The sequence below is a fragment of the Gaeumannomyces tritici genome (assembly GCF_000145635.1).
Source record: "Gaeumannomyces tritici R3-111a-1 unplaced genomic scaffold supercont2.11, whole genome shotgun sequence".
NCBI classification, from domain to species: Eukaryota; Fungi; Ascomycota; class Sordariomycetes; order Magnaporthales; family Magnaporthaceae; genus Gaeumannomyces; species Gaeumannomyces tritici.
This window is the reverse complement of record NW_008804555.1, coordinates 112724-135794: the sequence shown is the minus strand read 5'-3', so window position 1 is coordinate 135794 and position 23071 is coordinate 112724. Positions and strand designations below refer to the sequence as shown.

The 23071-nt window shown below is 50.8% G+C and overlaps 7 protein-coding genes across 7 annotated transcripts in view; 5 read left to right on the top strand and 2 right to left on the bottom strand.

Moving 5' to 3' along the window:
• Nucleotides 1-7464: 7464 nt before the first annotated feature.
• GGTG_13269 (hypothetical protein) lies at nucleotides 7465-7992 on the top strand (the record flags this gene model as incomplete). The annotated part of the gene is made up of 1 exon (XM_009231175.1): nucleotides 7465-7992. One exon carries the CDS (start codon nucleotides 7465-7467, stop codon nucleotides 7990-7992), a length of 528 nt encoding a protein of 175 aa, XP_009229439.1.
• A 1333-nt stretch (nucleotides 7993-9325) lies between these two features.
• On the top strand, nucleotides 9326-9616 carry GGTG_13268 (hypothetical protein; the record flags this gene model as incomplete). Its single annotated transcript, XM_009231174.1, has 2 exons — nucleotides 9326-9371; nucleotides 9483-9616. 2 exons carry the CDS (start codon nucleotides 9326-9328, stop codon nucleotides 9614-9616), a joined length of 180 nt encoding a protein of 59 aa, XP_009229438.1.
• A 972-nt stretch (nucleotides 9617-10588) lies between these two features.
• GGTG_13267 (hypothetical protein) lies at nucleotides 10589-11350 on the top strand (the record flags this gene model as incomplete). The annotated part of the gene is made up of 2 exons (XM_009231173.1): nucleotides 10589-10996; nucleotides 11099-11350. The coding sequence occupies 2 exons, from the start codon at nucleotides 10589-10591 to the stop codon at nucleotides 11348-11350; spliced, it is 660 nt and encodes a 219-aa protein (XP_009229437.1).
• A 58-nt stretch (nucleotides 11351-11408) lies between these two features.
• On the top strand, nucleotides 11409-13885 carry GGTG_13266 (hypothetical protein; the record flags this gene model as incomplete). Its single annotated transcript, XM_009231172.1, has 5 exons — nucleotides 11409-11548; nucleotides 11700-11819; nucleotides 12162-12230; nucleotides 12298-13182; nucleotides 13256-13885. The coding sequence occupies 5 exons, from the start codon at nucleotides 11409-11411 to the stop codon at nucleotides 13596-13598; spliced, it is 1557 nt and encodes a 518-aa protein (XP_009229436.1). The 3' UTR covers nucleotides 13599-13885.
• Nucleotides 13867-14816, bottom strand: GGTG_13265 (hypothetical protein; the record flags this gene model as incomplete). Its single annotated transcript, XM_009231171.1, has 2 exons — nucleotides 13867-14775; nucleotides 14799-14816. The coding sequence occupies 2 exons, from the start codon at nucleotides 14814-14816 to the stop codon at nucleotides 13867-13869; spliced, it is 927 nt and encodes a 308-aa protein (XP_009229435.1).
• Nucleotides 14817-15402: 586 nt separating this feature from the next.
• On the bottom strand, nucleotides 15403-20732 carry GGTG_13264 (hypothetical protein; the record flags this gene model as incomplete). Its single annotated transcript, XM_009231170.1, has 6 exons — nucleotides 15403-15692; nucleotides 16213-16263; nucleotides 16363-16715; nucleotides 17190-17710; nucleotides 18317-20286; nucleotides 20423-20732. The coding sequence occupies 6 exons, from the start codon at nucleotides 20730-20732 to the stop codon at nucleotides 15403-15405; spliced, it is 3495 nt and encodes a 1164-aa protein (XP_009229434.1).
• Nucleotides 20733-22370: 1638 nt separating this feature from the next.
• Nucleotides 22371-23071, top strand: part of GGTG_13263 (hypothetical protein) — a gene marked incomplete at both ends in the record, with an annotated part of 2420 nt that continues 1719 nt past the window's right edge. The window contains 2 exons of the mRNA XM_009231169.1: nucleotides 22371-22455; nucleotides 22668-23011. Of these exons, the coding sequence (XP_009229433.1) occupies nucleotides 22371-22455; nucleotides 22668-23011 (429 nt within the window). The remainder of the gene's footprint in view (nucleotides 22456-22667; nucleotides 23012-23071) is intronic.

Below are 23071 nucleotides of genomic sequence, written 5' to 3'. Positions count from 1 at the left end.
TAAATTTCTAACACGCATACGGCTTGCTACGTATTAAAAAAGGACAAAAATGGTTAACCGCCTTCCAAACAAAATTTGGAACATATAAGTTACTGGTAATAACCTTTGGTTTTACCAACGTACCAGCAACCTTCCAACGAATAATTAACCATAAATTACGGAAATATTTTAACCTTTTCGTTTTAACGTACTTAAACGATATTTTAATTTTTTCGGAAATAATGGAAGGACATGTACAACATATACATTAGGTATTGCAAAAATTACAAAAAGCAAAGCTTTTGGTTAACCCGGATAAATGTACCTAGCATACCCAGGAAATAATATTCCTTGGGTTTATTATTACATTAAGGAAAGTTAAAATAAACAGGGCCAAAGTCGAACAGGTTAACAATTGGCCGGTACCAGCAAACGTACGGGACGTACGCGCGTTTTTGGGCTTTTTTAACTTTTACTAACGGTTTATTCGAAGCTTTAGCAATAAAGCTGCACCATTTACCAACCTTACCAAAAACAACACCCAGTTCCTTTGGGAAGTACGAAAACAAAACGCTTTTGAACAGTTTAAAAGTGCAATCCTTTAAAAGCCAATATTGGTTATCCCGAACCCCGACAAACCTTTTAAAATAAAGATAAACGCGTTGGATTACGCGATAAATGGACAATTGGGGCAGCGAAACGAGCAAAAAAAGCTGCATCCTTGCGCATTTTTTTCGCAAAAATTTAAAAACCCAAAATTAAATTACCCAATTTACGACAAAAAGCTTTTAGCCATTATCCAAACCTTAAAAGAATGGAAAGTGTACTTGTGCGGGGCTAACCATAGGGTTGTAATATACACGAATTACAAAAACCTAGCGCATTAAACCATTAGTTAAACCCTTAACAAGCGGCAAACCCGCTGGAGCAAGTACGTTTAAAATTACGACATTGAAATTGTATATCGTAAAGGCTCGAAAAACGGCAAAGCAAACGCTTTAAGCAAAAGGGTAAACCATAAGGTCGATACCCCGGAAAAAACCAGGACGCTTTTAACTTACGGGCCAAAAGGAGCGTTAATTCCAGCTTAACAAGCATTGGTTACAATAGCCAAACTAAAAGGCTAAACCCCAGCAAAAATCTTCGAAATCCACGGGTTACCAGCTTATAAATACCAAAAAGTAATAAAAACCTGGAAAAAGCTTTAGCAATACCACGGGTTTACCGAAACCCAAGCTAAAGTGCAAAAAGCAATAAAAAATTGCTAAACTTGTGCTAAGGACAAGCCCAGCAAGCACTTCCTTTATGGGCTATTTTAACCATTGCCAGCATTTAACGAAATATGGCAGGAAATTACCATAAACTTTATCGTTAAGCTTTCCAAATTAAAGGAACCAATAACGGGCATATAATATAACAGCATATTGGTAATAATAAATAGGCTTACCAAGTACGCCCTGTATTTACCGTACAAAAAAAGTAGCAACGCTACGCAAATAGCTTACACTTTTTTCCGGCATGTAATAACAAAGCATGGCATTCCGCAGCGCTTAATTACAAACCAAAACAAGCTATTTACAAGCAAATTTTGGAAGGCCCTTACAAATTTCCTCGGAGCAAAACATGCTTTATTAATAGCATATCATTTTTAAACGGATAAATAAATGGAGCGAACGAACCAAACCATAAAGCAATACTTACGATATTACGTTAATTACAAGCAAACCAATTAGGTATAATTACTGCCCATCGCTTAATTTGCATATAATAACTTAATGTACGATAGCACAAAAATAACGCCGTTTTACGCAAATTATAAATATACGCTTACGGCGTACCGAAAGCTTAAAATAGGAAGCAAAAAAGTCCTTGCAGCGGAGTTGGAAGTTGGAAAGATTATTAAATTGCATGGAAACCTCCAAGCCAAACTAAAAACGTTGCGCCAGCGGATAACCAAGCAAGCCAACAAAAAAAGGATCGAAAAACCAACCTTTAAAAAAAAAATAACGCTTACCTTTTGCGCACCAATATTAAAACAAAAAGGCCAAGCAACAAACTGGATAAAAAAAATTCGGACCTTTCCGGGTTAAGCAAATTATTTTTCCAATTAATTATAAATTCCAATTACTTCCAACCATGCAAATCCACCCAATTTTTCACGTTTTTTTGTTGGAATTAGCCCCGGCTAAACTAAAAAGCACCGAATTAATGGAAATTAACCTTAACCAAAAGTGGGAAATCGAAGCCGTCCTAAACAAAAAAATACATTACCGCAAGCAGCAATACTTCGTTAAATGGAAAGGCTAAAGAAAGGAGCACAATACGTAAAAAAACGCTACAAACTTTGGAAATTGCCAAAAGGCTTTGCAAGAATATCGCTTAAAAAAAAGTTAGCAATAACCTTAAAGCTTGTAAAACGCTTTAAATTTGGAAAAATTTAAAAGGCAAAGGAAGGAAAACCAATAGCATATCCAAAAAATAAGCTGGCAAGCTCGTGCAAAGGAAAAAGCTGCAAAAAACATTTTTTAAAAAATGTCCTTTAAAAAGTCGCACCGAAAGTCGAACCCAGGTCCTTTCGCTACAAAAAGCAAACGCGCTACTATTGCGCCATACGATTAAAAGGAATTGTTAAAAAAATTACAACTTACCCAATCGAAAAAGGGCAAGCAGGTTAAAATTAGGATTAACTTCGAACGCTGCCCAATTGGAAAATAAAAAAGGGAAATTGGGTAAAGGTAAAAGGCGAGGATTAGCGATTACCAAAGCAATAACTTGCGCAGCCTTTTTTTGCTTAACACGTTCCAATTTTTCCACGCTATTAATGCCCCAACGGGCAGCACGCAACGTTTTTTCCAACCACAACTTCTTTTGTTTACGGAACCGCTTAACTTTAGCGTTCGCAAAAAAAGCTCCGCAACTATAAAGCAACGGGCCTTTTCGGCCCGCTTTAGCTCGAATTCCAATTTATTATGCTAGGAAACCAAACGGCGGAATTTTTTGGGTAAGGAACCCAAAACGTTGCACCGAAATTTGTTGTAACGGAAGCATTTTGTACAACGAAAAGAATTTTGGGGAAATACCAAACAAAAAAAACGGCTTTGGAATTTACAGTAAAAACAAAAAGGCATTTCGGTAATAAAAAAAAGCACCAAATGTAACAACCAAAAGCAACGAAAGGTTAATAACGGTTTTTGCATTCGGCCAAACATTTTGTTAAAAAAAAGGGGATGGCTAAATAATAAGGAAAAATAGTACTTACAATTAACAAAAGGCGGGGGTGCAAGGTTATGGCCAAAAGGATTTGGCTTAAAAAAAGGAAAGTTAATGTTACAACCAATAACTATACCAAATGGCCAAAAAAGAAGCAAAGCCCGAAAAGGAAAGGATAGGAAGCTTACCCCGCATTAGCACGTAATTTGGGTAATTTAAAGGATTTTTGTTGGAAAAACAAAATTACCCCCGACCATAAGTAATTTCGCCGGTTTTAAGTAAAAAAGCAAAATTACCTGGGTTAAGCCATATAGCATGGTTTGAAAAAGGATATAAAAAGGGAGGGTTTTTTACTATCCTAAATAGTTTTTAACTAAAGCTCCGGCATCAATCAATTTAAGTTAGCTTTTAAGTAACCTTTGGAGCAAGCATCCAAGCCGCACCCAAATTATCCTGTAAATCCCCTTCAATTGCCAAGTCACGTGCTACTGTTCAGTACTCCTCTGGTGCCCTACCTTAGGAGCAGAAGCCTGGCTGTAACAAGAAGCCAAAGTGTCGACGATACGACGGCGGCGTTAAGTGCTAAAACCGCTACGCTTTTTTTGCACATGGTTAGCCATGTTGGGCAATAGCGCGAATGTGGAAGGGAAAGCAACACACCAAAGTGTAAATGGCTTGTAACGCTTGGGTGTATTACTTGCCGTGCTTTTTACCGTAAACCCTTTCCAAAGAAAAACTATCGCTTCGCTAAAGCCATCCGACCGCCCCGCGAAAGCCACTTTCAACGCGCATTATATTACGAAACGCGCATTGCACCGCAAAACGCACATTGCAAGGACCATACAAACCCGGCCCGTTTTTTTTAAATTACTTTGTATTGCTATTACCCGATCCATTTGCTACAAGTCCCGGTAGCAGCACCTTTGGCTAACGTAAGTATACATTACACATTTCCGGTAACGCTAATACCGGTCTCCTCCAAATGGACCGCCAAAGGCTCGAGCATATCAAGGACAAAGCAACGCGGCAGCTTAGCTTCGACAACCCAACGCGTACATCGCTCGTTGGGTGCCAACGGTAACCATGTTTAACGGCATTAGCACGCTACCCAGCAAGGTTGCTAAATACAAAGAATACAGCTTGCGAAACGACGAGGAAAGGCGGATTAACCGCTTAATTGCCGCTATCGAAGCCTACCTTACGAGCGTCGGCGATCGTATCGACATCCTGTTTTACGACGATCTAATTTTTGGTAACACAAACGGCGCTTAGTTTAGCATGCTTTGCGTTGCGTAAGCTAGGACGTTTGCGGCGTTGCGGGGAAATACACGTTGCTGTTCGGCTGCTTATAAATTATGCTAATACGTTAGGAGCTGAGGGGCGGCTTATTGCTTGCAGCAATAGCATTTGTCGGTTAAAAGGTAATAGCGTTATCGGTACAAAGCGGAAGGCTGCACAGCTGCTTCGTTTCCTTTTTTTTGTACCATTTAAATGCCAAACGCATTATGGCGCGATTGTTTTGCAACGAGGAGCATCGCCATTAAGGTCGCCGTGGTTCGTTATAAGCACCGAAAATTAACCACATTACCCACTTTTTGCGGCTTTATTACCAATACGCGTTAACGCGCTTGCCAGGTTGCGTTACCGAACGTGTGTATAAAGCGCAAAGCATACGACCGGGTTAGCATCGTTTCGCAAACATTGCGCAAAAAAATCCAGGGCGCTACGGAAGCTTTCGGCAAGCGACAAAGCACAAACACGCTCGGCGCGTCGCGCGTTTGCGGTATTTCGTTTACGGGTCCCGTTCGTTAAAAGCAAAGTGCTTTTCCGCAAATCCTTCCAACGAATCGTGCGTTTGGGTTCGCGAGCATATTTTAACGACTCCGATAATCGGGCAAGTTTTGCAAACCGCGTGGCCACGGTTTTCGTTGGCTATTAGCCGCCAAGTGAGCCATGCAGCTTTTAGCTTTAGCTGCCGCCAACCCGCAAAATGGCTCCGTTGTTATTTTCTTTACCTTTCGGTGGTCCAACCCAACGCGTGCCCGAGCGCTTTAAACTCGCCCATACCTTAATATTTCGAATGCTCCTTTTTATTGCCCCATATTTCGTTTGCAAAGCCACGCAACCGAATATACAAAGTAGCATTTCCATACCAATCGATTGCAATCTTGCAATCCATGTCGATTACAGCATACCGGGTACGACCGTGGCCGTTAATTCCTTTCCGCTGCTTCGAAAAATTGCTACGAACGTCCTTCGGCTCCCCATTCGATCCTTTCCGTATTCCAAATCGTTTACAAAACTTTGCAATGCGGTTAATTAACGTTAAAACATTGAAATTGGAGGAGTTTTTCGACGATAAAACTCTTCCGTACGCTATACTATTGCATATTTGGGGGGACGATTACGAAAAGCTTACTTTCCGCAATATCGAAAAGGGAAAAGTTGATAAACCCGGCGTCGGGTTGGTTAAATTTTACGGATGCTATTGATAAGTTAAAAAGGACGGCATCGGATACGCTTGGGTTAATACGTGCTGCATTAACAAAGCCAATTTGGTGGAGCTTAGCGAAGCCATTACCTTTATGTTCGATGGTATAAGCGTGCTCTCGTTTGCTATGCCTATTTATTTAACGTTTTTGGTAACGACAATCCCTAAAAGCATGGATCCAAATTCCGGACGAATTAGTGGTTCGGGAAAGGATAAACTTTGCAAAAGCTTTTTGCACCCAAGCGCTTGCGGTTTTACAATTTGGAATGGCACGACCTGGGGACCAAAAGAAGCTTGTAGGCCGTTATCGGGGAAATTACTAGTATACCCCGTCGGTTTTTACTGGGTATTACCGAACCGCATGCCGCAAGCGTTGCGCAGCGTATATTACGGGTTGCGCAAAAAGATACGAAAAGGAAAGAAGATTTCGCATATTGTTTCCTGGGCATCTTTGGTGTAACGATGCCGATAATATATGGGGAGGGCGGTAAGCAGGCCTTTTTCCAGCTGCAGGAACGGATTATAAAAGCAACGAAAGATGATTCCATTTTGGCAAGGGGCTTAAGCGTTAAAAAACCACTTACCAGCGATTCCGGCCAAATTACAGCTAAAAGCATTTTGGCGGCCGCCTTATTAAATATTGCGAATTCCGGGCACATTGTTTTCCGCGAACAATCCACCATGTTTTTGCACCAATTCGACATCTCTGGTGGCAGTTTTTAAATCCACATACCGTTACTTACCGTTTCCGCTGGCAAAGCAATCGGGCTGCTTAGTTGCGGCCCCAAGCGCAACAAGCAACAAGTAATTGGAATTCCTTTTGCCGAAATAACGTTGGGGTTGTCCGACCAATACGTTAAACCAAAGGGATGCCATTTAATGCTGCGGCCGAAACCTGCATTTAGCGTTTCGCCTAAGCTTATCCACATTAAAAACGACAGCCAAGCCAAGCCGCCCCCGGACGCAAATTAACAGTTTTAATTTTACGATAATAACGAATTTTCCCAAGTTAATTTAAGCTTGGTTAACGTAGCGCTTCGATTTTGCTGGGATAAAAAGCGGGCTTTAATTACGTCGACAATTGAATTCGATGGTGCTATGCATCGAACATTAGCTCGATTTCGTTATAACGAGGAAAGGTTTTGGGATTTCGTAATAATGCTCGAGTTTAAACAGCAGGGCATTTGTACGGAAGCTTAATGCTGCGTAATAATATATTGCAAAAACATTTTATTGGAAAAGTTGGCTGGGAAGCTTTAATACGTGGCGCAAAAAGCATCCGGGAAGAAAAGTGCTAGCAATGGATTGCTTAGTTTGCGGGTAATATTGGAGCATAATGCGCAGGAGCCAATGTTTTTATTAGGCCAAAAGCAATGCTTTATCCGCCAAATGTTACTATCGATGCAATTGCAAAGTTGCAAAGGTTAAATTTGATACTGGAGCTTGCAAAAATACTGGGAAAAAGGGCAAAGCGATGCGGAAAAAGAGTTAAACCAAAGGTTGAAAGGAAAAGTATCCGGTTGGAACAAATTAAAAAAAAGCGGGAAGTGGTAAAAAATGAAATAAAGCAGTTTAAAGAAAAAAGGAAAAAGCTTGAAAAAAATAAAAAAATGTTGGCTAAGGAAAAAGGCAATAAAGCTAAGGAAATACGCCATTTAAGCGCAAGGCAAGCAAAGGTTAAAAGAAGACAAAAGCGTGGGTTTAAACGATGGTTATAGACGCAAAAGCGGTGGGATGAACTTTGGCATACCGACGGCGGCGGAAACGGTAACGAGTTAAACAGGATGGGTGTCCAAACGCCGCTTCGGTGGGCTGCCGAAAATGGCCACGCCGACATGGTTAAGCTGCTTTTCAATAAAGGTGCCGACGTGGCGGTTGCGGACAAAAACGGATGGACGCCGTTAATTGCGGCTTCAAGCAAGGGATATGTCGATGTGGTCCGATTACTTTTCGCCACCAGCGGGGTGGATATCGATTCGAAAGATAACAATGACCGGACGCCGCTGCGATGGGCCACCGAGAAGGGGCATGTGTCTGTCGTGCAGCAGCTGCTCGAAAAGGGTGCTGTAATGTGCGCGCACCGGCAGACGCTCCAGGGGCACGACGATTACGTCCACGGCGTCGCCTTCTCGCCGGACGGCAGGACGCTCGCGTCGGCATCGCGAGATAAAACGGTCCGGCTTTGGGACGCGGCCAGCGGTGCCTTCCGGCAGACGCTCCAGGGACACGACGATGCCGTCCTCGCCGTCGCCTTTTCGCCGAACAGCAGGACGCTCGCGTCAGCATCGCGAAACAAAACGGTCCGACTCTAGGACGCGGTCACCGGCAATATTTGAAAAACGGACTATGGATTGCTCAGGCTTTTAAAACTCACCTTTCATATTATCCCGTGATGATCGATAAAGAGTAGGGGGCCGTTGGATGGAATAAATCTTCGCCGGCTGGAACGGGTTTTAGTTTTAAAGCTCTCGGCACACTTTCTCTTTCACTTTTTATTTTTTATATTATAGCGTGCCACAGGAAGGGTGTGTGGAAGGCCCCATGAATTTATAGTTGTTAATACTATTCTAGAATCTTCGAAATATCTTTTTGGCCACTTCGGACCTTCTTAGGGACATCGTAGAGATTAAGTCGTGGCATGCCAAAACGTTGGCGGCAAGGGCGCAGATTTATGGTATTTGTAATGGGCAGACTCGGCAGCCTCGATGCAGCACTTGACCGGTTGAACTGGCTATTGCTGCCTATACATACACGCGTGCGTAAACCGGTATAGCTGCCGAAACAAATGTCATTAGTGAAGATGCCTCGTCGAGTGGCCTTTTTTGGACACAGCAGCCGGGGGTTTGTCTCCGCCGTCCACTCGGTAACAAAGCGCGGCTAAAATTACCCCGCGATCCCGTCCATAACCACGATAGGGTAACGGTGCGCATAATGATTGGCTAGAAGCTGCCCTTTACTCCGCCGGAAGTTGTGGGTCCAGCTAAAGTAACGATAATAGCCAGCCATTTTTTACATGCCATTCCATTTTAAAACTTCGATTCCCCAACAGCCCATGCACAAAACTTCGCATTCCCTTCCGTCCTTATCGTTATGGCCCGCACTTGGGCCCAAACAGCGGCTTAAAAGCGGCTTTTATCGCCGGCGCCAAAGATTCAAAGTAATAATTTTTGGCGCGCTAAAAAAAATCCTTTGTTAATAATTGGCAGGAAAACGACCCCAAGACATTTAGTCGCGCAAAGGCGCAATTTAAAAGCGCGGTCGCACTTAAAAGCAACCCGCTCCCGGGTGCGCCGAACGCAATCGCTTACGTTTTTTTATACTTAAAAAAACGCTATTTGCATAAGTATGCATTTTGTCCATAATTGTATTAAATTATGGCTTAACTATTTATAAAAATTACCAGTACCCGCTTAAAGTCGAGGTTGCAAACGCAAGCAATCGGTTAACGACACGTTCGAGCATAGCCTAAGCCGCCAAAAGCGGCAACGAACATCCCGCACACCGCTTGCTAAAACCACGTTCAGCAAGCCAGCGATTGGCAGCGGTAACCCCATACAAACTAACCCGGTTGCGTTTTGGGCGAAGGAAGCGCATTGGCCAAAGGACCTGTTTAAGCCCGAAAATATAAGGGAAATGGTTCCCACCATGGAGCGTTTGCTTGCGCGGAAAAAATCCTTATTTAACTTGTTGCGTAAGCGGTTTAACTTTGCCACTTCCACAATTCCGAGCAATTAAAAGCTGCGAAAGGAAAAGAGTGCACCGTATAGGAATGCGCGGTATACGCTCCTACTCCAAACCAAAGGCTCGTACATGAAAACATCCGAACTTGGTATTACGGATACGAGCAAAAATCTTGTTCGGGACCTCCTTAACGGCGAACAATCTCTTCCCAACGGAACGCATTTCGATAACGACATTTTCGTGGATGCTTATTAAAACCTTAAGGATACGAATGAAGCTAGGGTTATCCAGGACATTTCCCGGCTTATCGTTCCGTCCGCGGAATCATTTGCGCTCCGTAACAAAAGCTACAAGCATTTTATCGAAAGCGTTAACGCAGGGTGGAACAATTTAATGCCTTTTACCGGCACGCGTTTTTAGCCGGGCTATTCGGTCGGTTTTAAACGAAAGGCATTTACCGACGAGCAATTCGACAAGCTATCGCCATTTATCGGCAATTTCATTTCCGGGAACCAATCCTTTTTTATGGCCACGTACTATATGTATTTCCTATTTTTAACATGCAAAGTAAAATGCAGCGCCGCGGCGTTCGATATTGCAAACCGGCAAAACGCTTACAGTATAACACTTGCGGTGCGGGCTATCGTCGAGCTTTTCCGTGCTATAAGGCGTAAGCGTAAAGTCCACCGCTAAATTTTCGCTTTTTTAGTTTTGCATAACCATAGTTTAGTGCGGATTTACGGCCATTACTTTGTAATAGCTAGGAAAAACACAAAGTATTACCGTTACCCAATCCACGAATTCTTTTTTATTGCGTTGAACGGCAAAAATAAATGGACGGCATATCGATTTACCAAAAACGTTTATAATATTTGGATGCCTGTTATTTTAAAAACATTTGTTCCGCTATTAATTAGTTGCCGTTAAATTTGGACTTTAACGTTTTACCGCTTTTTAAGGCGACGGGACTTTCCCAAGGGCTAGGGTTTTTAATGCAGTCAAATGCTGGCTCCGTTTTAAAGCCCGTCGAACAAAACGTCCAGTTAAGCAACGCTGAGCAGCAAGGGTTAATTCCAAACACTTCCTTTACAGGGCCAGGGGTAACAAAAAGGAGGAAGGGCTAAGTTTAAAAATAAACTTCGTTTGGATTAAAATGTTATGGTAGTTTGTCAATACGTATTTTTTGGGGAACGGTTGGCCCATACAGAAGCATTACGATAGGCACGAATGGAATCGAGAGAGGTTCCCTCTAGTGGAAACGATGTCCCTGGAATGTCCTGGCGTTTTGGCGACTTGGTTGTAAGGTTGATGCAACGGTCGCGTTCCTCAGCGCATTACACCCCAACAAAGCGTTTCTATTGCGCAACACGGGGGTCGACGGAATCGTCGGCCGTGGGCAACACGTCTGGTGCGTGCCTTGTGACGGCTCTCGCGCTGGAGGCTGGCTGTCCTCTGCACCTGCTCTTTACCTTCACTTCCGCCCATAGCGCTGTTATACCGGTGCGAAATGCACGCGTTGCGCTGCGCCACAGCCTCTCCCTCACTCTCTGCGTAGACCTCGACGCCTTCAGCGTTACTAAGGGAGCTCCGCCCACGTCATTTTTTAACCTGCTCGGCGCCAGGGTGCTGGCACTGGTACAAAACAAGTATTTTCTATGGCGCCCTGAACCCGCCATATCTATATTCGGCTTTTTAATGTTTCGGCCAGCCCGGAATCTATAACTTACAAGGCCTTAGAAGCTTCGCTCCCAAACATTCGAGTGGCCGCCCAGGAAGAAACTGCCCAGGAAGAAGCTGTACAGGCAAGAAACAAGAAGCTTCGGTTTCCGGAAGAACGGCTCGACCATCGAATGGGCAGAGTGGAAGCAGCTAGTTAGGGAGCTCCTCGAAAGGCACGACCCAAACCAGGTCCACCCGCGCTTCCTGCACGCCGAACTCCGCTTATCCCGCATTAACACCATCCACCGCTTTACCCGCCGCACCCTTTGACCGGCACCTCCGCGGCAGGAATAACTACAGCAGCCTTTTCCGCGACAACCTCGCCTGGATGGCCGCCGCCGCCGCCGCCGTCTTCATCGCCTTGGTGCTAACCGCCATGCAGTCGGCCTCGCTACGGAGCGGCTGCAGGGGGACGTCGCTTTTCAACAGGCGTCGTACGGCTTTACCGTCTCCGCCATCCTGGGGCCCGTGTGCGCGTTCGGCCTGGTAGTCCTGGGCGCGCTGTTCCACCTCGTTAAAAATCTGCCGTTGATTTTTGGGGATTTGGTGACGCAACCGGCAGGCACTCCCGGCTTGAGCTGACCAGGGCTGCTTGCGCAAAAGGTCCCGATTCTTAAAGGCGTGTTGGCGCGTCGTTGACCATGCCGCGGGAGAGCTGGGCTTTCCACGTGGGGACTCGCCAGCACCGCGACTGCTGCCGCGACCAGGGTGGCCGGAGGATGACCGGGGCCGGAGGCATGTAAGATATTCCTTCTACCGGCAGTTACGGAAGGATTCTAATGCTGGTGCGTGGCGGACGTTCGAAATGATACCTACGGGACTCGGAGGACCAGCCGGGAGCCGCGGCGCCGTATTGAAATTGCGCGCTTTGATCGCATCCTTACGCCCCAGTTCCAACAGGGCCTTTTTGCACGCCGAACCGCGTCTGCTCTCGTTTATGGTTGTCGTGGATACAAACAGCCTCGCAGCGAAAGCAATGGTGGATTGGCGGATCGTCGCAGCGGGGGCGTTTATGACATCAGCTTTACGAAATCCAGCAATGCCCTACAAAATACACACGCTGCTCGCCCTGGCACCATAGCACCCAAGCCGGCATTGTCAGTTCAGGGTCGAAGCTTAAGCAGTGGCTGGACCTATTCACGAAGGCGCAGTACGTGGATTCACATTTGGAACTAAACCCGCATCCTCAACATGGCGCGAACGACGAAACCTGCCAGTTCCGCGGCCTTTAAGGCAAGAGCTGGGGAGAAGCGCAAGAGCGAGCCAGAAAAAGACGGCGGTCCCATTTCCAAGCGAACGCGTGCGTCCAGGGGCAGGCACGGGTCTCCTCCTAACAGTTCAACGACGGCCGGGAACGGAAGCTCGGATGGCAAGTTAAAACAGAATGGAGACGCCACCAGGGGCTCCCAAGGCAGGAGCAAAGGTCCCAGAGGAAACGGGAAGAAAACTCGGGGTGGCTCCGGCACAAAGTCCCGCACGCGACGCACCAGCGCCACCTCCACAGGCGGCCGCGACGACGCCCCGCAAATCCTGGAAAAGGGCATCATCTACTTTTTCTTCCGCGGCCGCGTGCGGGACAAGACCGCCGACGGCGACGGCGGCGCGGACGAGGAGGCGCCCCGCAGCGTCGACGACGTCGCGCGCAGCCACATCGTCCTCCGCCCCATTTGGTCCGACGACCCCACTTCCCCATCCAAACAAGCCACCGACAACATAGCAGACAGCGCGCGCTTGCTCGCCCTGCCCAAGAAGTTCCTCCCCCGCACCGGGCGCGACCGCTTCATGGCCATAGCGGAGAAGGGCGCGACCGACTTTGCGACGCTGTGCGACACCTTCCTGAGGGGCAGCGACCACGAGACTAAAACGCGGGGGACCAGGCACGCGCCGGCTGCCGCACCGCTGGCGGAGGGCGTGTACGCTATAATAAGCACGGGCAGGGAGTCGCACCTGGCGTACATCGTCACGCTGCCCGAGGACCTGGGAGAAGTGCAGAGGGCCATGGGGCTTAAGGGGCGGGGGAGCTTCATCGTCAGCACCAAGAACCCCAAGAACGACGGGCCGCCTAACGCGAGGTTCCCGCAGAAACCCGAGTACCCAAACGAGTAAGTGTGCCTCTTTCTCTTTTGTCGGGGGAAAAAAAGGTGGAGAAAAGCGCAATGTTAACAGCTTTCCCAGAGTGATGAAAGACTTTGGGTCGCTTCGCTGGCTGCCATCCCAGCCCCGGCACCTGGACTACCCCAACACGCAGCTGCTCCTCATTGGTGAGCCCTCGGGTTTGGAGAAAGCAACCAGCGTGAAAGGAAAGAAGGGAGAGAGTGGCGGCGATGAGAACAGCGAGGCGGAGACCTTGGCGGAGCTGGAAGAGCTCGAGGACGAGGACACGAAGCGGATGAGGCACCTCGCCGGAGATCAGTCTGATGCAATCTTTGCCGACCTTCAGGTCCGCGCGGAAGAGTATCCCAAACTCAAAACCACATTCCGAGGCTCGGGGCCAGTGGTGGAACAGTCGCAAAAGTAATTTTGAGGAGCGGCCGCCATCATGGCCTCCGGAAAGCGAGAAGGAAAGAGGAATGGCCACCGAGGCGCAGTTACGCTTATGGGGGAGGAGGAGGAGGGGGATATTTAACGTCGGTAAGTCGGGATCTACCAGTCCCTGCCTCCTAGGGGGTTTTTAAACCCGCTCCTAGGCCCGGCCAGGGTTATAAGGGATTATCGAGATGTGGGAAAAGGGGCTGTTATCACTTCAAAGAGTTGATCTCGTGTAGCGCATTTGTATTTCACGAATACTAGTCGTCCTCGTCAAACCCCCGCTCTGCCAGGTAGGCGAATTCGGCCTCGAGATCAGCCGGATTGTCGTGCTTCCACCGCTTGGCCCACTGCTCCGAAGCCAGTCGATCCGTTTGGTCCTCGTCGCCCCCGTCGGACTCCTCGTCCTCCTCGTCCGGGTCCCCGGGCCTCTTGACGCCCTGCGGCCACTTGAAGAAGCCCTCCGGATCCCACATCTGCTTGATCCGCCTCAGCTCCTCGGTGTTGTCCCCAAAGTACGCCCGCTCGTGCAGCCTGCTGGGGAAGTCCCGGTCGGGGAAGTTGATAAACGCCGCCTCCTGGCCCAGCGAGTGCGGCCGCAGCGCCCGCTTCACTTTAATCAGGAACGCCCGCATTTCCCCTTCCATCCACTTGTCTACCCACTCGACCGTCACGTAGGCGTGGAAGACGGCCTCGCGCCAAAAATAGGCCGTGGCTTCGGGCGGCGGCTCCGACGCTTTACCGCCCGAGTGAATCCAGGTGACGAGGAAAGTGACCTTCTCACCCTTGAACTGGGTGCGGAACTCCGTCATAAGCCCGCTGATAAGCTCCGTGATGGTGGCAAGCTTGGCCGGGTCCGAATTGGTAAACACGAAGAAGCTGTACAGCTCGTACGTCTTGTTACTGGGGTACGCGCGCTCCATCTCCTCCAGCCACTGGCCGACGAGAGTCTCGTACAGGAAGCGCGTTGACGGCTCCGGCAGTACGCGGCGCTTGAGCTGTGTTTTGAGCTCCTCGTGCGCGATGTAGTGGTCGATAAGCCTGTTGTACTCTCTCTTGAGGCCATCGAACGACACGTTAAAGCGTATGCCTGGCGGCTTGCCGAGGCCGGCCCGCGGCGGTACATCCAGACGGGCCCGCCGGGCAACGATGCCGAATGTCCCTATTTCCTACGTATCCTGCAGGGCCATACACTCTCGGTGCGGGCCATCTCGACCCATTCGGATACGCTCGTATCTGGCGGCTACGATTGCACTGTGCGGGTGTGGCGCATCAGCACGGGCGAGGAGCTACACGTCCTCCGCGGGCATAGCAACTATTTGTCTTCTGTTATTCTGGACCACAAGCGCAACCGGTGCATTTCGGCTTGGAGAGATGGGTTGGTTAAAATATGGGACCTCGAAACGGGTGAATGCCTGCGCAGTCTCGACTGCCATAGGGATTTATTCTGGCTGGACTTGCGCGGTGAGCGGCTCGTATCTTCGCACAGGGGCGCCCTCCGGATTTGGGATCCGGAGAACGGCAAGTGCAAGAGAATCCTGACGACGGGGCATATTGATGACCTTGTTAGCTGCTTCCAGCACGACGGGCGCAAAGTCATATCGGGCGGTGGAAAAACGGTCAAGATGTGGGACATCGGTACGGGCGAGTGCATCGAGGATCTCCTGACGGACCTAGGTGAGGTCTGGCAGGTCGGGTTTGATTGGCGTCGCTGCGTCGCTGCCGTACAAAAGAAGGGTCGTCATTATGTCGAGGTAAGCCTTGCTGCGGCCCTCGCTTCTGCTCTGTTCCTGTTCCTAACAGTCGATCTCCCCCTTTAGATCCTTAACTTCGGCGCCGTCCGCGATGGGAGGCCTCGCGAAGAGCTCGGCAAACGGATCCTGGTCGATGGGTCCCCGGCCCATAAACGTGTCCCCCGACCCAGGTAGCGGCATTAAGTTGCCACGAGCTGGCAAATACGTGCCGACCCCGTTATTTATAATGTTGTACAAAGTCTCCTGGCTAAGGACACGGGAGGCGGGAATGGACTTGCCCCCGGCTTCTCTTGGGACTCTACGTCGATCGAGGTCTTCTCTCCCTTCCACTCCTGTTCGGTCTAATCGTATTTTTCTTCGAAACCCTGTCTCTTTGTCCCTTGTTGATTTCTCGTCTCGTGTGGTTGATCGGCCAGCAAGCCACTGCGAGCGTGTCGAGTCGACATTCCTTATTAGGGCCTGGTGGCGAGGCTCCGTCTGTGCCCCCCGTAACTCGAGGCCTGCAACTACTGTAGCTATCGTCACCGCATTCCCCTTTAAATACGGCACAAGAAATTGTTACAATATGCGCTGGAAGCACCTGAACCGGAACCAGGACTGTAATGCGAGCCCTATAACCTCCTGTGTAGGTAGCCGCGTACCCCCACCAGCCAAAGCCGCTTAGCGTATATGTCTGCCTAGAGTTACAAGGACGATCACTTGGGAAAGAGCGTCCTGGAGCTTGCCATGACCTAGGCATCCGCCGACCTCGCTTAATGAGGGGCTTCGTATGGGCCAATTGTATTGTTGGAATAGCCTGCCCTGGAGGACGCTGCAGTCGCCATCGCTTCTTTTCGTTGCCGATTGTCTTACCTCTCGCCACGATGGAGTCTGCCCAAACGGCGGTTGGGCCGGCGGTGCCGACTACGGTCGAGAACCTCCTTGGGCAGCATTCGACAAATCCCGTGTATGAAACCGGGCAAACCACTGCCACCAACAAGAAGTGGACCAAAAGCTACGCACCCATCACTCGGGTAACTCCTTGTTCCGAAAGGGGCTGGGCAAACTTCGAACCGCTTTCCTGGAACTGGACGAGGACGACGAGGTTCGCTGGCGCGAGCGCGCGTATCCCCCCAACTATAAAAGCTGACGGCTGAAAATGGAGGAGGATGTGGCCGGCTGGTTCAACGACGAGGTCTCCAATGTCGTCCTGGCCGCCTGGGGCCACAATCCGGAGCTGCTTCAGGCGTCCCACGCGAAGCCCCTGACCGCAACGCCTGTGAATAATTCCGTCGACGTGCTCTTTTCCTCCAGATTCAATGTCATCAGAGTTCCCATCGCGATCGGCGAGTTCAAGCGCAACATTATCGACCCCGCTTCATGGGAAATCCCCAATGTGCACAAATCCCAAAACAACCTGCACAGAGAGCTGCGAGGGTAGGTCTAGCAGGAACTCTCCCTTTATGTAAATGCCTCTAGGCCAGTTCCGGGGTGACTTTGCCGGCTAACTTGCGCCCGAACAGGGTACGACGAGGCAAAGAAGATGGACGTGGAGGCGCTAGCACTTCGGCGCGAGGTGCTCGGCGACAAGCATCCGATACAATCCGGAGTACGGCGTCACTCGCAGCGACATACCACAGTCAAGGGAGGTCCGGCGAGGCAGAGAAAATGGTAATAGTACTAGCATTGCGGCGCGACGTGCTCGGCGACAAGCATCCCGATACGATCCGGAGCACGTATGACTTGGCTATTGCGCGGAATAGCCTGGGCCGGCACGATGAAGCATTGACGATGATGGATGACTGTAATCGGCTACAAAGCCGCGCCCTTGGTTCGAGTCACCCTGATACGTAGGATTGTTAAATTCGTGGACCTGCTGCCTCGCTGCCGCCGTGACCGCTGCTGAATGCTGGCCGTAGCCCCGTTGCTGTGACTCGGCCGCGACGGCGGTTGGCGCCCCTTTGTGGCTTTCACGTTCGCGGCCGCGCTCCTGGTCGCGGATGTTTGTGGCGCGCATGCTCTGCTCTAGCTGCTGGGTAGCGTTGCCGGTCCTGTGGGCATACTCGCGGCTCTCGTCGCTACTGGTGTCGCGCATGCTCGAGTCGCGGCGCTTGCCCTCCTCCTGTCGGTGGACGGCATAGCCGACGTCAAACACCTCGCGCAGGTTGACGGCGCCGGGCGAGCGGAAGTCGTAGCGGCGGTCTCCGTCCTTCAACTTGCTAGCGTCAAAGGCTCGGAGCATGCCGTCCGGAGGGAATTTCTTGTCATCGCGCGGCGTCGGACCTAAGCCGCGGATCCAAGGGTGCGCCAAGAACTCGGTTATTATGTAACGCATCTCCGGGTCGACCGTCAAGAAGTGGCTGATCAGGTCCTGTGCCGATTTGGAGATGTCGTCCCACCACGGCGACAGGAACGTGTACTATCCCCTGGCCACCTTCTCCGCGAGCAGCTCGATGCTTTCGTCGTAAAAGGGAGGGAAGCCGCAAAGCAACGTGTACAGGACACAGCCGAGCGCCCACATGTCGACCAACTTTGAATAACGTTCATCCTTGACAATCTCAGGGGCTGTGTAGCCAACCGTGCCACATGAGAGCGTCTTCGGATCCCGGTCCTGGGCGTCTTAATTAATCGATATCCCAATCTTTCCGCGTCAGTTACAAAGGGAAGCTCGTACAACCAGGCCCTTCTGTAAACCAGCATACTTGACGGATGGTCGTTCTTTAGCTACCTAAAGCCTACTAGTTAGGGCAATCAGATTGCAGTGTTCCTGTAGCCCCTGTTAGGGCGAACGCACGATCAAAAAGTCAGTGCTGCAGTTTATCGTAGATTCAACAGACTATCTAAAAGCAGTAGGAAATGAACTCATGTGGACTCTAAATGAGAATGTGTACCACGATTGCCACGCCTAAACGCCAAAATGGACATAGGGAACCCAGTAACTGTCTGTCGGGCCTCTTTTCGCTGTGTTAGAACCCACGGAATGGCCATCTCTTGCCTCCTGTCGCCTCTCGGTTCGCCCGTCACGTAGCGTTCGAACCGCTCGATGGAGCCCTCGACAGATCGCCACATCCGTCATCCCTTCGTCCCGCAGGGTCTCATAGAGCACCCTCGCCACATCAACACAGTGCTTGTCCGAGACCTCCCAGAGCGTTCCCACCACGTGCCGGAAGCCCGCCAGTTGGAAGGCGCTGACAAGGTGGATTCCCTCGTCGGCGAGTTGCGCCGCCTTGTTGGCTCCGGTCGAGCAGGCCGAAAGGAACCCAAGAAACGGCGCCTTCTCCTGGAGCCTGTGGTCGCGGAGGTCTCCCACAGTGAGCGGGCTCGTTTTCCAGTCCTCGAGGAGCAGACAGCTTCGTGAAGGCTCGGCCGGGTCCGACTGCCCGTGGCCGGCAAAGTGGAATATCTTGCATGTTTGCAGGTGTTTGAGCACATTGTCCTTGCGCAGAATCGGTGTGAGCGACCATAATTGGAGCTCACGACAGAGATTCTTTAGCATCTTCACTTCGTTTGCAGCAAACGGGAGGATTCCGTTGCCCGACAGATTTGGTGTTTCGTGCATGGCAACCAGGAGAGCGCAATCAGAGAATGGCCCGGCGGACCTTCGAACAGGGTGTTGACGTCCGTGTATTAATGCCTTGACAGACGAGGCGTATGACGACATAACTCTGTCCAGCACTGTCTCGGTAGAACCTCGCACGTGTCTTCCCGCTGCGTGAAGGGGCATCTGGCTGAGGAGTCCTGTAGGAATCCACCACACGCGAGGCCAGTTGTCATCAGAGACGGGGTTCTTCAAACCAAGCGCGTCTATACAAGGACGAGCGGCGGCATCCCAGAGCCATTCCAGCAGAGGTAAGATGTGGAAAGAGCCTGTTGCGCGAGAAAATCGAAGATCCTGGGCCCGTTTCTGGACTTCTTCCATTGTCAGGTCAGGCAATTCCAGCACCCTGATCCGGTCGCGCTCGATCAAGAACGCATCGCAGCGATACGGGCTTAGGTTGATGACGACAATAGGGTCCGGATTGGCCGCGGCCATCAGGTTACCTGCAGCCGGCGGACGGAGAAAGCCGTCAAATCCTGGCTGAGCACGAATGCTCGTGATGAGCTCGCCGAATTTTTGGTCTGCTTCACGACGTCGCTTCGCTTGCGACTCCCATGAAGATGTGCCATCGCTAGAAAGCGCAGAAGTTGGTCGGTCCGCTGGCGAGTCTAGCTCATCTCGAAGGGCTATGAATTCATCTGCCAAATTGGGGTGCTTTCGTTTGAGATCGGAAATATCTCCGCGCATGTCCATCAACAGCCCAGCAATAATGCCGCGACCGAGTTCAAGGCGCTGCAAAGCATGAAATGCGCCGCTCCCCGCATTTAAAGCAGTGGCCGCTGCCATAGAAGCCAAGCCAGCAAAGTTTGCGAGCATGTGCTGCTTGTCGGTGTGCTTCAACGATCGTGGGCTAACAGCGTGGAGGAGGTTGACGGCTTCATGAAGCAGCCCACTTGATTCTTGCCAATTTGACTGCGAGGCGAGAATTGTGGCAGCTTGCCGAGCGGAGCGAATACGAATAGATGGGGGAGCGGTACGGCAACTCCAGCCTTCTTTGTAGGAGGAAAGCGCACGGTTGAGATCGTCCATCGAACCGGTCCGTTCGAATCGCGTGCCGAGCCAGTTTCCAAGGTTGTATAACATGGCAGCTCGATCGGGGTGGTTTTGGGGCGTGGCATCCACCGCCATGTTGGCGACTTCGACGGCACGGTTGAGATCGTCCATCGGACCGGTCCGTTCGAATCGCCTGCCGAGATGGTTTCCAAGGTTGCTTAACCAGCCAGCTCGATTGGGGTGGTTTTGAGGCGTGGCATCCACCGCCATGTTAGCGACCTCGACGGCACGGTTGAGATCGTCCATCGAACCGGTCCGTTCGAATCGCGTGCCGAGCAAGCTTCCGAGCATCGCCCCTAGGTTGCTTAATATAGCAGGCGAGATATATCGTGTTAGCAGCGAGGCCAGAAACACCACGGCGATCAAGAAATAATTTGGGGAATAATGCAGCTCACCTAGGCATGGACAGAGAGCCTTCAATGTCGAGCTTACGCTGGCTCATCCGGGCCGACATCATATCGAGAATTTGAAATCGCCGAGTGCGATCCGGGTGGTCTGTAGCCGTTACTGCGATCCATCCTTCCGTTCGTTGAATGGCTTGTTCAAGATGCTCTGTTGAGCGTGTTCTCGTGAAGATGAGGAAACAGGTGTAGATATGGAGTTCGATTTGGTCGTCATTTTCGGGATCTTCGTGCAGCTCCGCGAACGAACGAAGATCGCCTTCACTCATGTCATCGAGGGAAGAGGCTATCTCCGCCTCAATATTGAATGGCTCCATCACAGCGGTATGCTGGGTGGCCATTGCCGCGGTTGTTGAAGCATCCAGAAACTGACTCGAAGAGTTGTCGAGGGGATGCCAAGGAGTTTGGATCAAGCAAGGGGTATCCGTCGAGCAAAATGTACACGGTGGTTAAAGAGCAGTATCCGCGTGATGGGTCGCAGCTTTAGTATTGTTAAAGGTGTCGGATGGACTCGTCGAGAGATCTCGGCCATCATTTAGCATTTTCGACAGCATGGTTACAAATGCGCTGTGACGAGCTTGCAGGATATTGGCTATCTGGACCTCCTTCCCTGGCCGTATTGTGCAGACTTGCAGGGCCGGGTAGATAGGCTGCGGCTAGGCCAAATCTCCCAATTGAGTATGCACTGCGATCCTGTTTCGCCGATGCCGCGACGCCACCAGAGCTTCTGGCGACCCAAGGCAACGCGCCACAAATTCCATCACACCCTCCCTCAGCCCGGATGTGGCCACTCAGCGTCTCGAGAACTTATACGACACCTCCAGCGCACATCGTGCATTAGCTGTGCTGTGTGACAAGTACTTTGATACGACGGCTGGACTCGGCGGTGTGACCGGACGGGCACGTACTCCGGACGAGTAACACTACAGAGGCCCTGACCACACGCCGAACTGCATGCAGAAGAGCCAAAATAGAGATAGATGTGAGGCTGTGGTTCACCATACCCGTTGTCCGTCTTGCGTAATCGCCGATGAAAATCCGGGTTTACGCTGGATTCGCGCTGCAGCTGGTGGCGACCATCTCCGCTATTGTTGGCTCCGGCGGAAAGCTTACTGGGAGACGGTATTTCTGTCTAGAGGCGCGGGTCGATCGAAAGCGCAGGGTCGGTTCGAGGGAGGTCTAGCCTGTTGTCCAGAGGCGCATGGGCCGGCCAGCCACCCGAACTTGCGTACCCTTGGCGGGCCGAGCTCCTTCAATACGGGTCACAACAGGACGACGCGGAGTGGTCGGGTCATCGACTCGGCGCGGCGGACCAGGGCATGAGCGGGAAGAGCCGGTCTTTAGGGCGAGACACGTCGGGGCTCTTGTCGGGAGCAGCGTTTGGGAGTGGATGAAAGGGGCCGATTGTGCGTTCGCTGTTAGCTCGACCTCCAAGCTAGAACGAACAGCACTATGACTCATACGCGACCCGTTGCCTTTCCGTCGTGTCACCGTTTCGAGGGACGTTCGTTATTCGGCCAATCAGACGCGGCCGAGGCGTTCGTATCGAGGCGTTGTTTAGGCTTGACGTGATTAGAAGGTGTTTAAGCGCCTACTGCGGCGGATTGGACGATATTCATCCAGAGTCGTCTGCACGCTCATATGCGCTGTTCGGCACAGTGTTGTAGTCAGCAAGACAACTGGTTGCGGCCACGACGCTGCAGGAATAATTGGCGGTGGACGCGTCGTGATGCTGCGGGGCTTGGTCCCCACGGATCACCTGGGCCCCGAAAATCACGCCATGGCGCGACATTTCACCAGCCGGAGTGCGGGATGACATGCAAGATACGGATCAAACGGCCATTTTCGATACGCAATTGGACGAACCATGGCACAGCAAGGCCACATCACGATAAGTTTATTTCCATGATCTGACCAGTGCGGCTTGGGCGCTTATCGAGGCAGCTTCCAATCAATTAGGCCTCAGTGTCAATTCCGAAATGCAGATCCTGCTGCGGCTTGGGTTGGGACGTGAGGATTTAGCCGGCAGCTGCTCGCTTCACTTGCTTATCCTGTCCAACGGCTGTCCGTGCCTTATACCATCGACTGCAGACTTTACAATACAACCCTCACCGCCAGCTACCCGCGGAGGTTGACCACATGCAACGTTACAAGGGCAGCTGGAGTGGGGACGATATGCGGTGCCGCGCACTCCTGACGCGTTGGGTCAACTTGACCAAGAAGGCAGGGAAGACCGCCCGGCTTCGCTTTAGTATGCCCTTCTAACCATGACGCAGATTTCCAAACCATTGTCATCGCCCTCCTCTCGGCGCTACAGATCCTTCCCGCCTCTCGTTTGCTTCGCTCCGGCGGCACAGGCAAAAATGTCCTCGCTGACATTGCAAGACTCAACTTGGTCGTTGCTTCCGACGACTTCGACCTCGACCGTATCAAGCCCCTGCTGCGTGCGGCCCTCGCCGGTGATCCAAACGATGCCCTGATCTGGGATCAAGTCTACCGCGCCGTCGCCGAGTCCACCCCGCCTCCCCGCCTAGTGCCATCTTCCTTCCAGCAAACCCCATGGCTACACAACACGGGCAGTTTTGCCAACTCCTCGGAATACCGCCAAGATGTGGACAGGGTCCTTAGGTTGGAGCTTGGTCCTCTCTATGTTGGGCTTCCTGGCTTCCGCGAAGTCTTT